Source organism: Cynoglossus semilaevis, chromosome 1, assembly GCF_000523025.1.
Source record: "Cynoglossus semilaevis isolate Cse_v1.0 chromosome 1, Cse_v1.0, whole genome shotgun sequence".
In the NCBI taxonomy this organism is placed as follows: Eukaryota; Metazoa; Chordata; class Actinopteri; order Pleuronectiformes; family Cynoglossidae; genus Cynoglossus; species Cynoglossus semilaevis.
This window is the reverse complement of record NC_024307.1, coordinates 28,786,053-28,799,605: the sequence shown is the minus strand read 5'-3', so window position 1 is coordinate 28,799,605 and position 13,553 is coordinate 28,786,053. Positions and strand designations below refer to the sequence as shown.

At 43.0% G+C, this 13,553-nt stretch overlaps 2 protein-coding genes across 3 annotated transcripts in view; both read right to left on the bottom strand.

Annotated features, from left to right (window-relative positions):
* The window catches only part of LOC103389721 (acidic leucine-rich nuclear phosphoprotein 32 family member D-like), a 4,917-nt gene extending 1,290 nt beyond the window's left edge, over positions 1-3,627 (bottom strand). The window contains exons 1-7 of one of the 2 annotated variants that reach the window (XM_025063083.1): positions 3,444-3,627; positions 1,534-1,683; positions 1,323-1,445; positions 995-1,187; positions 617-717; positions 480-543; positions 99-154 (exon numbers count right to left, since the gene is read on the bottom strand). In XM_025063083.1, coding sequence (XP_024918851.1) covers positions 99-154; positions 480-543; positions 617-717; positions 995-1,187; positions 1,323-1,445; positions 1,534-1,683; positions 3,444-3,497 — 741 coding nt within the window. In that variant the 5' untranslated portion in view covers positions 3,498-3,627. Of the gene's footprint in view, positions 1-68; positions 155-479; positions 544-616; positions 718-994; positions 1,188-1,322; positions 1,446-1,533; positions 1,684-3,443 lie in introns of both variants that reach the window. The other variant, XM_008325267.3, reaches the window with a different exon arrangement.
* A 507-nt stretch (positions 3,628-4,134) lies between these two features.
* Positions 4,135-11,976, bottom strand: LOC103389712 (endophilin-A1-like). Its single transcript, XM_008325256.2, has 9 exons — positions 11,885-11,976; positions 9,682-9,750; positions 9,311-9,383; positions 9,099-9,242; positions 8,850-8,983; positions 8,592-8,750; positions 8,380-8,483; positions 8,146-8,276; positions 4,135-7,590 (listed from the first exon to the last, which is right to left on the bottom strand). The coding sequence occupies exons 1-9, from the start codon at positions 11,927-11,929 to the stop codon at positions 7,394-7,396; spliced, it is 1,056 nt and encodes a 351-aa protein (XP_008323478.1). The 5' UTR covers positions 11,930-11,976; the 3' UTR covers positions 4,135-7,393.
* Between the last annotated feature and the right edge of the window lie 1,577 nt (positions 11,977-13,553).

The window sequence follows — 13,553 nt, the reverse complement described above, 5'->3', positions numbered from 1 at the left end:
AGCGCGGGAAGGAGGGGAGTGACAGAGCGCGAGGAGGGGCACGAGGGGGAGGGGGGGGGGGGGGGGGGTGCTTAGGGTCACTAATCGTCTTCATCGTCATCTTCATCCTCAGGGTCTCTCTTCCTCTTCTCTCCTTTGGTTGGCGACGATTCATCTGTGCAGGGGGGAACATTCTGTTAATTTACAGCCAACTCCAACCACCTGCTACCTTTCAGACTCACTTACCAAACTAAAACTATTCATGGCAGGAGTCAAAGGATCATTTTAGTCATTGAAGTTCTAAATGTTGGGTTGAAACATTTTGTTTAACTAGCTATTCCTCTGGATTTGTTCAACCCAACCCTTCAGCACATTTTCTAGGCTAAGATCCAGTTATAACATTTTTATACCCAATGGGACAAAGTATTATTTCGCCTCGACCTTGAGTTGGGCATTATTTTTTAGCAATCTTTTGGGTTAGAGTGCAGCACGTTACAAACCATCATCCTCCTCATCTTCCTCTTCCTCCTCCTCACTGTCTACGTCTCCATTCACCTCGCCGTCCTGCAGAGACAAGTCAACATCAAACACCAACGTCCTGATGATGCGTGAAGGACCATCAGACAGACAGACTCACCTCGTCGTCCACACTGTCCTCGTCATCTTCATCATCATCTTCAGCCACAACATCCTCTTCATCCTCATCTTCTTCGTCCTCAAAATCCTCTGATTCACCCTCTAGAAAAAAAAAGCAAGTGTTTTGCTGACTTATTTGCTAACAATTAGCAATTTTGCTAAATGTCTGGCTGCGTTTTCTTTTGCCCTCTATCCTATAGTAGAAATGTTTAACAACAAATACTTTTACCTTCAACTAACTTCAACATAAAGAAATATATAAATAAACTCTGTCGGTGTTCAACACACAAATGACAGATTTGCAGAGACTGTGGTAGACTGCCGCACTGCGTGTTTGAACTTTCTTGCCAACTTTTAGTCTGTTCTTTCACAGTCTCACCTTCACCGTCCTCATCCTCGTCCTCCACACCGTCTCCCTCTCCATCCGAGTCAGAATCCTCGCAGTCATCAATGTCATAGCCATCCAGGTAAGTGAGCTGAGGGAGGAGTTTGAAAATGGAGCCTCGGTAGTCGGCCAAATTGGTGACCTCACAGTTGAACAGGTCCAAGCTCTTAAGCTGTGGCAGCTTTTTCTGGGGACACCGAGAGAGAGAGAGAGAGAGAGACAGAGAGGTTTGAACAGAAGTTTTGTTGTCTTGGATGAAGACCGCTGTAGCAGACTAGATCATTGTTCGATCATGTTCTGGTGTTTTTGTAGCTCCACCCACCAGGGGCTCCAGGGTGCTGATGTCCTTGAACTTGTTCCCACTGAGGTTAAGATGTGTGAGGTTTACCAGCCTCTCTGCCAGGACCTCCAGACCACCTGATATCCTGTTGTCACTCAGCTCCAGCTGCAGACAAACACACAAGACAGGACACTTTCCAGTTTCTATCTGATCAGGATTTGGCTTTGAAAATCATCTGGTCTGATGGTCTCACCTTTCTAAGTTTGCTCAGTTTGGGCAGATCTGCGACGCTGGTCAGGCCAACGTTGATGAGACTCAGGAGCTCCAGGTTGGAGAACTCCTCTGTGATGCCCTCGATCTTCCCTTCACTGGAGCGACAGTTGTCCAGAACCAGCTCTTGGACCTGAGCACAGGAAGGGCAAGATTTTTTTTTTTTAATTCCAGGATTTAACTAAAACATGTTAAAATCTTGTGGGGTCAAGGGTCATTTTAAGAAGTGAACATAAAAGGATGCTTTTTTAAAAAAATACTTTCATCTTATTTTTCCTGACCAACCCAACACCATATTTCACACAACCACTACACTATGGTACCAGTAGGAGTACTTGCATTGGCTGAGGAGAATTCTACCACTGAACCACTAGAAGCACAACTCCACAAAGCAGCAATGTCATATTTCAAGAATAAATCCTAGGCTCTGACTTTTTAAACTTAAATCCAGAAACTATAGATATTTTTTTCTTTTATAACTAAAAATCTGACAAATTCCCATTTTAAGGATAAAGATGTTAACTAAATAAAACAAAAGAAATGGGAGAAACACTGAAATGTACTTTCACTTGTACTTTTATTACATAAAAAAAAGACCACAAGACTAAATTTAAGAACTATTGTACTGTAATTAAAAACAGGGTTTAACCCTCAAGCAAAGACATCCACGCCAAATACTCATAAACCTTCGCAAGCAAAGACATCCACGCCAAATACTCCTAAACCTTTCTATTTCTGGTGGCGACCCAGATGAAAGGATTTCAAACACGATGTTATTCAAGAAAAAAATACCCCCATCACACCGACAAGCTGCCGGTGGCGGCCCAGTTCATGTAAAGGACTCTTCCTCGTGTTTCATGTTGGAACGCGGCCCAGTTCACTCTGTTTGTAAACTCCTCACACACGTGACGCTACACTGAGCTTCACTTTAGCACGTTTTCTGACCAATTCAATCTCCGTTTGCTCTGTTCTTTAAGAAGCACCACCGAAAAACGAGCTCCATTACCGTAGAACGTTGGCCCGACTCGACCTGGTTATAGGTACGGAACCGAGAGACCGTTAAATAAACTAATTCGACAACTACTGTTTTCATTAGCAAGTTAGCAGGAAGCTAATACTGCTGCGCTACGCGCCTTCACTAGGTGGGCTCCGTCTAACATCTGAATAGGTGACAATTTCAAACGTGTCAAAGTTTTGTTTTACACATTTAACAACATTGACTCTTCTACGAGCTCTACGACAAACACTAAGGCGACATTTACAACTGCGCGCACATTATCAAACCACAAACTTAAGTGCACGATATTAAAAAGCGATAATAAAACATCGCGACGAGTCATTTGTGCTCCACTGTTACTCTGACGGGTGAGCCAGAATGTGGTTGTTATTAAACCAATAAACGTCAACGAATATTTTGGACATATTTACTCATTCTGGCTTCGTTTAGACGATAAATAACCATTTCTAACTGTAAATAAGCGCTAGTTCAGATATTAGCCAGGCCCCAGATATGATAACGGGAGAGTCACTAATCATTGATACATTTACATGATTTACATCTAACATCTATTAACAACGACCTTATTGTGAAAAAATATTTGACAACTTATAAAATATTATTAATATAATTGTAAGACAAATTCAGGCAGCTGTTATGCGCATGCGAAGCCATCAATCGAGCGATCAACTAGCTTTTTATTTAAATAATTTAAGGCCACACACACACACACAAATCAAAGTTGGTAAACTCCTGTTGTGACGAGGAAAGAGACAATTCGGCAGTTTTCGTACTGTAGCAGACTCCCTGCCATGTGCTCAACACCATCAAAATTCGTACTCCGCCTCCTCCAAGTTTACACATCCGATAAACAAGCACTCAAAGCGGCTCCTCACCTCAGCCGGTGACCGGTGCCTCAGTTCCAGTGAAACCCTCTTCTTCATTTCCATCTTTTTCTGTCCTTGTCTTTGGTTCGGGTTCGTTTGTTGTCGAAAAACAAAAGAATATGTTGTTTCAGCTTGATCCGGTCTTCTCTATCAACACGCGGAACCACAGTGAAGTGATCGTCGGTGTTACCGTGGAATTTCCTCTAAAGACTTTCAATCTAAAACTCTAAGCGGAAGCGCCTTTCATCCCAACGACGTAACACCTTCCAGCGAATAACGATAATAAAAGTATAATCTGAAACAGAAACACACACACTATCATCCTGACACGTATCATCTTTCAGGACAGTGATGTCTGGCCTTGCATCAACCTCAAAGACACTATGTCATTGACATATTTTATTGAGGTACATTTGTTGTGAATAGAAACGTTCCAACTTCCGGTACACCCTATTGTTTTCCGTCAAACTTAACGGGCGCCAAACTGTTCCGCGTGAAAGTGGGTCAGGCCGTCAACTGTGTAAAGATGTGCTTCACTTGTTACACCGCCAGGAGGCATCCTCTGCAAATCTATACCGTTCAAAATGGCCCAAAAACGTCCTTTTTTGTAATTTTTGGAAAATGTTTGGAAAGTTTTATTATATATATAATAATGTTTTATTGTCACTAGCACCACATAAAGAATTGGTACCGTCAGACAGTCCGTTTAATTTTTTTTATTGTTACATTTTCACGACAAGCAGTTTCACGTACAGTGGTCAAATATTACGCAAATGTCCAACACAGGGAGAGTAACAGTACAACAGCTACTTTCTTGCTCCCAGAGATGGCCCCACACCATACCCCCCACCCCGATCCTCACACACTCAACATACTTGAAATATTTTGACAGTATTCAACAACACCACAGGTGCTAATCCAATAAGAGACGCAGGAATAAATAGACATAAATAAATAAATATTGGTAATTAATTCACTTTAAAATGAGCAAAATGTTGCCTATGTGCTCACTCTAACAAACACCAGAGGGCACTATTCTATAGCCACGTCACTTCACCTCCGACATCAGCCAAGACCAGCATCGTAGAACGCTAAGACTGGAAAGAACTTCAACTACAAGTTGTTGTTTTTTTTTTTTTTTACAGAACTTTTGGTTTAGACTAGTCGCTAAAAAGGTAGGACAAAAACTTTAAAGATAACATTTACACTAAACCTTGATTCAATCCCAATTACCCAAACTAATATTAAACTAAACAATTGGTTTCTCTCCCTGTTCCTCAAAAATTGTTCTTTAGTGTGACCAGTTTGCGGTACTCACTGAAAAGGCTATCTCTCAAGGAGAGACTTCACAGGAGCAAAAGACTATTTCTGTTTCCTACAACTGTTCCAGTCCATTTTAGTAATTGCTGCAGCAGAAACGTGCTTTTAGTTTTCATTTTGGGGCCGGTCGACTGTTGCTGATGCGGGAGGAAGCTGACGTGGCCATGGTCATAATGCGCTAACACTGGGATTACCCTTCAATGAGGTGAGACCACACTTTGTGCAAAGAAAAAAGGACAACGTCAGCAAAAAAAAAAAGTTTCTAGAAGGTTCCTGAAACTTGTAAAACACTTTTACATTTGTACAAACGGGAGATGGACTTGAAGTCAACTAAAGAGCATGCAATTTACACACACACACGTGCGCGCGTTCATGGTGTGTCCTCTTCACCTTTCAACAGGTAAAGTTATTACTGTGGTTACATACACAGGAACAGGAAACACACATCATGTGACCTTTAATATGAAGTAGAGCTGCTGAATCCATCCAACATGGAACAAGGATGGTAAAGTAGTAGGTGCAGTGTGAGAACACGTTAGAACCGATGATGTCATCTGACATTTAGATTTCTGTTAAACATTTCTTTGAAACAAATCTGTGGTTTCTAAAGGTCCACGTTGAAAAGACAGCGCACCACTTTCAAAATAAAAGTCTTCTTAAAACGGCATCTGTCTGTCAACACTTAATGTCTGTTTGTGTCCAAGCTCTGGGAACCTAACGTGTTCTGCAGCGCCCCCTTTCTGTACTTTTGTTGAGTTACCCCCCCCCCGCCCCCCGCCCCTCCTCGGCTTGATTCCTTTTTCTCAGTGGGTGTCCTCTGTCCAATACTTGATTTGCTGCATGTTAACAGGAGGCTGAATCTAATGGAGTACTAATGGACCACATGTGAATATTAGTACTACTCTCCCAAACACCAGTTCTGTTGTATAAATACTGCCTTACTAAAAACACTGATGGTACCATGGACACAAAGCGTCCCATCTGTCATAACTTCAGGGCACATTTTAGGTGTGTGTCCAAAATCTGAAGCCAATCAAAGGAGCCAAGAGTTGAAGCAGTTCTATAAGTTCAGACCAGTGTCATGACGATGCAAATGTTTTAGAACGTACATCCCTGTGGTTTGGACTGGATAGATCATCCTGATGGGTTAGTCTGACCTGAAGGATTTGAACCCTGAACCTCTGAGTGAATGCCACACTATTTGAAGACTGCGTGATCTGAAATGATTGTAGCATTGATCCTGTGGGATGATGTCAGGCCATTTAAAACAATGTGAATACATGAGAGTAAATACTGTATGTTAGCTCATCATGTGCCTGTTTTCACAGTCATCAGTTCATTCACCAAAGACACTCTCAGAACACAGGAATTTAAGAATTTATCCCACAGTTCCACACACGACCCTGCATGCAAGAGCCACAAACAAGACAAAACAACAAACACCAACAGGAATCTGACACAGTACACAGACAAACACTGCAGACTTCTCACTGGTAGGAACAACACAAGCTTTGTTTCCCATAGTCATAGTGACAGAATCGTCTTTAACTGATCACTACAACTGTGCTGGTCGTGTTAGCATTTCACTGCTGTCAGATGAAATCCCAGACCTCCCCTGTTCTTATTGCAGATATGAGTTTACTCCAAAAAATACTCCCACACAAATGGAAGATTTTCCTGGTGGTGATTTTAGGTTCATGCGAGCGGCTTCAAGCTGAGAGTGAAAGACAGCGAGAGTACGAGAGGCTCAGCCTCAGCACAACGACGCCAAACAACAGCAGTGAAAAAATACACTTCTCTTGAAGACGAATGCACCGCTAGCATTAGAGCGTTGACAACGTCGTCTACACCTCCGCTAGTTTCCTCCTACTGACCACACTGCACACTGGGACTTTGTTGTTCGAAACTCTTTGTTCAGGTTTGCAATAGTGACAAAAACTGACCACACGAGGCAGCGTAGACCAGCAGCTGGTGTTCTATATTGTTAACTTTTCCCACTGGGCCTTGGTGTCAAAAAGTAATCTTGTTGGACAAGGTGTTCAACCCAACTAGGATGTCCATGTGGGCCACCTATGGGTTAAGGAGAGCAACTTTCGTCACTTGTGTTTTACCCACATTTGGATCCACAGGATAACCACAAATACATGCTAGCTGGATGATGACTAACTCTTAGCTTGTCATCACTGATTTTTCCGTTGCTACGACTCAATGCTAAAAGGCAGGGCTAGCCACAGAAGAAAGTGACCCAGAAAGGCCTGAAGAAGTAAACAGAGAAGGCAGAGTCGCTTCAGAAAAGTCAGAGAAAAAGGCAACAGAAACGCACAGAGAAAGGAATGTTTCAGGCATAAGAAGGAATTAGCTTCAGGCTAGCTAGAACCGTTTGGAAACACGTACCGACACACATACCGTACATGCACGTACACATACACCAGTAGTCTCCAAAGTCTGATCTTCATGGCTGCCAACCATCACCCACTCTTCTCCTGCCTCATCTCCAACCCCCACCTCCTCTTTTGTTTCAGTCCATGTTGTCATAGAAGAAATGCACAGAAGCACAGGAGACGTAGAAGAAGAAACGACGTAGAAGAAGGGGTGGGGTTTGTCGGTTATGCCAACACAGGCTGTGTTCCAGTCGGGCCCTAATGAGGTAAGGGAACCAGGATTTCCACGTAGTTGATGGGGAAGAAGCCAGACTGGCCGTGGATCATGCCCTCGTACCAGTTGTCATCGATCTGATTGGTCAAAGTGACAACATCGCCCTCTTTGAAGCCCAGCTCGCCTTCGTTCTCTGGCTCAAAGTCGTAGAGCGCTCGGCAGCAGGGCTGGTCCATGGGAGCTGAAAGAAGGAAAAGTTAAAACTGATGAAACGTTGAAGGGCCAGAAGTGGGCCCCGGACCAGTGGTTTGGAACCGCTGGATTAAAGTACAATATTGTAAAAGATGTATTTTTAAAATGTGAAACGAAAAAAGGTTTTATAAAATGTAATGAATGTGGATTTCTCATGAACTGCTTTCCCTTTGAAAAGTAATCTTCTTTTGTCAAACAATTTAATGCCAAAAACATTCAAACAAATGACCGCAAATAAAGTGGTGACCCAACTGTAACAAAAAACAAGTTTTTGGTTTGTAAGTAAGTCTATCTTTACTGGTTTGAATCTGAGTGTAAAAGTCAGGCTGTCAGGTTTAATCCTCAAGTTGAAAATCCATGCAGCCGTTTAACTATAAAGTAAACATTTTCCCAGTTCTCTGTTCCCAGAAGATTCATGCTGTTTTCATTCTTTACCTGGATGACTAATACTTGATCTGTGTTTTTTTCTCCACACAGATTTCCACCTGATCACTCACTCAGGTGAGCTCTGCTCCCATTGGCTGTCAGTGACCTCAACAAGTACCTGGTGATCGTCCGGGAGACTTGGTAGAGTGTATGCCCCCGTTTTGGCTCTCAGTAGGGGGCAGCAGCTCCAGGGTCGTTCTGGGTTTAGGCGTGTACTCCTTCCTGGGCTTACTGGATGCTTCTTTTATCCTGGTGGAGTTGGCAACAGAGGCAGTGAAGCAGAAGAACAAAGAGAAAAGCATCTGTGATGCCAATCAAACTGCATGAAGTGTTTGGGTGTGTTCATCAGCACCTGTCCTCCATCTTGCTGGAGAGCTGCTGGAGGATGTCGGCGGATCGTCGGTGGTACTCCAGCTGAGCCTGGACCAGTGCTGCTAACTGGCTGACCTGCTCTATCTGAAACACATGCATGTGGTCTGGTTTAATGGTTCCAGGACTCGGGGGGGGGAAACACATGAAATAGAAAAGTGTCCAGGTGATGGTGGTCAGTGGTGAAGAACTCACATCACTCTCCAGCAGGTTGAACATGCTCTGCTCTGCCACCTCTTTGCTCTCGTCAAACTTCTCCAGCGCCTGTTTGATCTCCTCCTCCTGGACTTTTCCCTGACGTTTCTTCTTGTAGTCAAAGTCCAGACGCCGGCCTTCCATCTTCTTCAGGTGGTGCTGTCGCAGAGGATGACAATTCAGTAGAGGAATGTAAGCAGGCCTGGAGAACCGACGTGTGGCCGTGTCGGGATCAGACGCTGTGGAGGCTCGACTCACCTGTATCTCTTTGAGGTCTTTGTCGTGGAGGTTCTGGAGTGGATCAATGAAGTTCTGTTTGACCTCCATGTCCAGGGCGTCTTTAACCTCGCCGAGCTCCTTCATCGCCTCGGACGCATCCACCAGAGCGAGGCCTAGAACGCAAAGATGATGGAAAAAAGAAAATGAGAGTTGTGGACAAGTGGGACAAGGAGGAAACAGGAAGTGAGAGCTGATGATCCAAACTAGAACTGTCTGCAGATGTTTTACCAAAGCTGGACTCCTCTCCTAACTCTCGTCCAAACCTCAACATGGCTTCACCCAGGACGGACTCGGCCTGCGGGTACCCAGGTCCCTTCTCCTGTCCACGGATCTTTGACATTGTGTTGATCATGCTTAGCTTAGCTCTAGAAGCTTCAGAGAACCAACGGTTAGAACATTTGTAGCCATTTGATATACCAACATGTGGGGTTTATACCAACCTGGATTAGGCTGCAGGTATTCTGTGGTTCTGGTCATGATTTCCAGCACCGCCCTGCTGGTGACCTCCACCTTCTGCAGAGACAAAGTCACAGCAGCCGCCATTGAATGCTGTCTCAATTACACTACAACTGCTGGCTTCGATTTTTCTTCGTTAAAAGTCATAACAATAACTAAGCTAACAGGCTAAGTTAGCAGCAATGAGAGAAACAAAAAATGTAGCGAAAGATGCAATCAGGAACAAAGCTGGGCTGATATTAGACTGGCTAGGAGACACACACACACACACACATGTTATACAAGAAAGAAGGTAATATATGAATATAAACTGCAGTTCTTGGAATTCAACTGAAATACAGTGTATTGTTTTTACCTTTTCCATTTCTTTGAAGTCATCGTCTAACTTGGTTCCTTCTGCACCTCCGACCTTCTCACTGACTTTCTGCGTTAAAACACAGACAGACCTTTGAATTTATTTTACCTCACATTGTGTTTCTTTATCATTGACATGTTTTTATCTAACAAATAGCTCAGATATAGCTAATTTAGCTATTGTTGTCTAACTGTTAGCTATTCTGGCCATGGTGTCTAGTGTTTCCAGGTTTGTCATAGTTATGGTTCCAGTAACTTCTGAGTCAAAGTATTTTCATGTTTACCTTTTTTTTTTTCACTTTTATTGTATTTATATTGCAGTACTGTTTCTGTTCTGTGCAGGTTCCTCTAGCTTTTAGATATTTGTTCTTCTTACAAAAATGTGACAAACTTGTAGCTTGGTGGGCTATTAGCTGCTGCTGTTTTTGTTCTGCATTATTGCCCTGGAAGCATTATCAGCTAATTGGAGGCTGTTTCTGTGTTTCTCTTTCAATATGTTTTGGCTAATGTGTAGCTAACGTGGGTAGCTAATGTGTGTATGAGCTAACTTTGTGTAAAAGTTGTAGCTAAAATGTCACAATGTTAATATTTAATTTCCCTTGACTTCATATTGTTTCTCTGCTAATGTTAGATATGTTGAAGTGATTGTTAGCTGAACACAGCTGTGTTCGTTCCTAAATTAGTTTTTACTGTCTTTATTTAAATACTGTAGTTTATTTAATGATTTTTCAAAAAGTCGTTTTTTTTTATAACAAGACCAAACTTGTACATGACGAGTTATTCTGGAACTGTTGAGGATTGAACAACCACCAGGTGGTGCACTACAGATTGACTTTGTAATGACCAAGAATAAAACTCATATCTAAGTGTTTACACTTCACGTTTTCTGTCTTGTCCACTGATCTGGCTGTGTTTGATTTCAACACGCTTAGCAGAGAAAGAAGAGAATGGCTGACAGCTGAGGAGGAGGATGCAGTTACCATGGAGACAAGGATCTGCCTCAGGCCTCTCATGTTTCTCACACACACACACACGCGTTTGAGCAGCGTGTGTTTCTTGTCTTTCTGAATTTCCTTTAATAAGTTTGAGGTTCTACAATAAACCTGATCTGTAACATTGACCTAAACAGGAAACAGGAAGGAGGCAAAGGAGGAAAAGGCTCAAGACAAGAGCAGTACAAAGAGTAAGCAGTAGAAGAAGACAAAAGAGGAGGAGCAAGACGAGTGACTGCGGGAGGAAAGGAAGAAAAGGAGGGTTTAACAGAGGAGGACAACAGAAATAACTAGAGGAGTGGGAAGAAAAGAAGAAGAAGAAGAGGAAGAAGTAGCAGGGTTGAAAAATAGGACTGTGGAGAAAGAGCATCAAATGTAGAAGGAACTAAAGAAGGAGGAAAACACAGAAGCTGAGGAGGACGGGAGGGTGAAGAGGAGAAGGAAACGACTATGGTGTCATCTACTCAGCAAGGAAACAGAAACATGTCTGATAATTGGTCAGAGTCTGATCACATGATCCTGACCAGGAAGTACAGCAGCAGGCGCTGAGGCCAGGGAGCAGTCATGTGACCTGGGAGGACAGCGATGTGGTGGGAGAAGATGAGAGGAGGCAGGGAGGAACGAAAACATGGAGAGGGAAGCAAAGGAAGGAAGAATCTGTCAGGAGAGGAAGGAAGGAAGGAAGGAAGGAAGGAAGGAAGGCTTTGGAAAGCCACTAAGAGGGAATAAGAAAGGTTAAAGAAAACAAGGATGTTGACAGGAGAAACATGAGGACAAGGTGGTAAAGAAGGAAGAGCTGATGGATCTGGAAAGAGATGAGAAGACTACGAAGAAAGGATTCAATATGAAGGAAAGAATAAATGAAGGAATATCAGGATAAAGTGGAAGAGAAAATGACTGGGAGAGAAGGAATGTTGAAGGACGTGAAAAATGAAGGGAGGAGGAAAGTTAAGACAGTGAAGGGGTGATGGTGGAGGGAATCCCTGTCTGCAGCAGCCAATCAGGTGCACACGTAAACACACACGTTTGAGATGTGATATTACATAACAATGTGTGTGATCAAATATAAACACATCCGTAACCGGAAGTGAAAAGATTAAAAAAAAACTAGGTTTATTAGTGTTTAATGGTTGTGTGTTTACTTCACTGCTGCTCCGTCCGTTCATTACTGATTCAGTGGCTATGTTTAATTCAACACACACACTCACTTACCTGCGTGGCTTTGTGAAACTGCTTCTTCAGCCCCGCCACTGACATCACTGCACTTCCGCTCAGCAGAATAACAAAAACAAAAACTAGAAAACACGATTTCAACACACACACTTGTGTCTGTCTGTCTGTGTCTGTCTGTGTGTGTGTGTGTTTGTGCGGGAGCTCGTGCTGTGCGGGTAAAAATTCTGCAGGTCAACGTCGAGGATGTGCGTGTGTGATAATGTGGAGCGAGAGAGCGAGGGAGGGAGAGAGAGAGAGAGAGAGAGAGGGTGAGAGAGATCGTCTATTCAAGCGATGCATCTCAGACGACACAGCGAGAAGTCATAAAAGATACAATCACAAATAAACACTAGAGGGCGATGAAAGAAGCGTCATCAGATTAGAACGTGAAGGCATGAAGGCTGTTGTAGTGTGAAATAGTCGAAGGTAAAAAATGGAACTTTATCCAATGTGAGATAAAGTTCAATTTTTAACCTCCTGAGATTAAGTTCCACTTTATCTCGTTCTAATGTGAGATAATCTCACATTGGGGAACATTACCTCAGCGACACAAAGGAGAACAACAGATTAAATGATTTTAAAAAAAAGCACAGAAAAGACAAAGATCACAGTGGACTGTGAGCTGTAGAGGAGTAAGGACGGATGTTGTCCAAAGGAAACAGGAATTCTGATGGAGCAAAGAAATGAAGAAAGGATAACAATCTCGACCGAAAAGAAAAACAGACTTTATCCAACATAAATGTGTCAGCCGTAAAATATGGCAAACAGGGGATGACGTCATCAATCTAAAAATGCCATTTCCGTTATTTTTTAAATGTGTATATTGTTGGTTTTATTTTTTTTTTTTTCTATTTTTTTAAGTGCCGGTGACTTAAACAAATACGTGGAGCTCCTGTTTAACACGGACGATCTACGGTGACCCTTGACGTCACAGCACCGCCTACTCACGAGTTTCCCCGCATCTGGAGAAGGAGACGTTCGTCTGACAAACATAATCATATCGAGAAGACTGATTAAAAACAATCACGAAACAAACAGCGGTAACAGCAGTCATTGCAGAGTGAGTTGTCGGGGCAGTGGCCGCTTCAGCACCGCGGACAGCTCAGCAGACGCTGCGTTCAAAGACAGCGGAGAAATCGGATCTTTCATGACCATGCTCCCTGTGAACGTAAAGGAAAAAAAAACCCAAAACAACCAAGATTTAAATTGTTTTGTAATTTTTATTCTTTGTGTGAAAACTGTTACCTGAGAATTCTGAAATTGTTTTTTGAAAAGGAAAGACAGTGTGAGTGAAGGTCGAAGGGCTCCGTTAGGCAACTGGACGCGAAATGTTTTCTCGAGGACGTTTGGCCTCTCATCAAATGTGTGTGTGTTTGTGCGGGAGCTCGTGCTGTGCGGGTAAAAATTCTGCAGGTCAACGTCGAGGATGTGCGTGTGTGATAATGTGGAGCGAGAGAGCGAGGGAGGGAGAGAGGGAGAGAGAGAGAGAGAGAGGGTGAGAGAGATCGTCTATTCAAGCGATGCATCTCAGACGACACAGCGAGAAGTCATAAAAGATACAATCACAAACACTAGAGGGCGATGAAAGAAGCGTCATCAGATTAGAACGTGAAGGCATGAAGGCTGTTGTAGTGTGAAATAGTCGAAGGTAAAAAATGGAACTTTATCC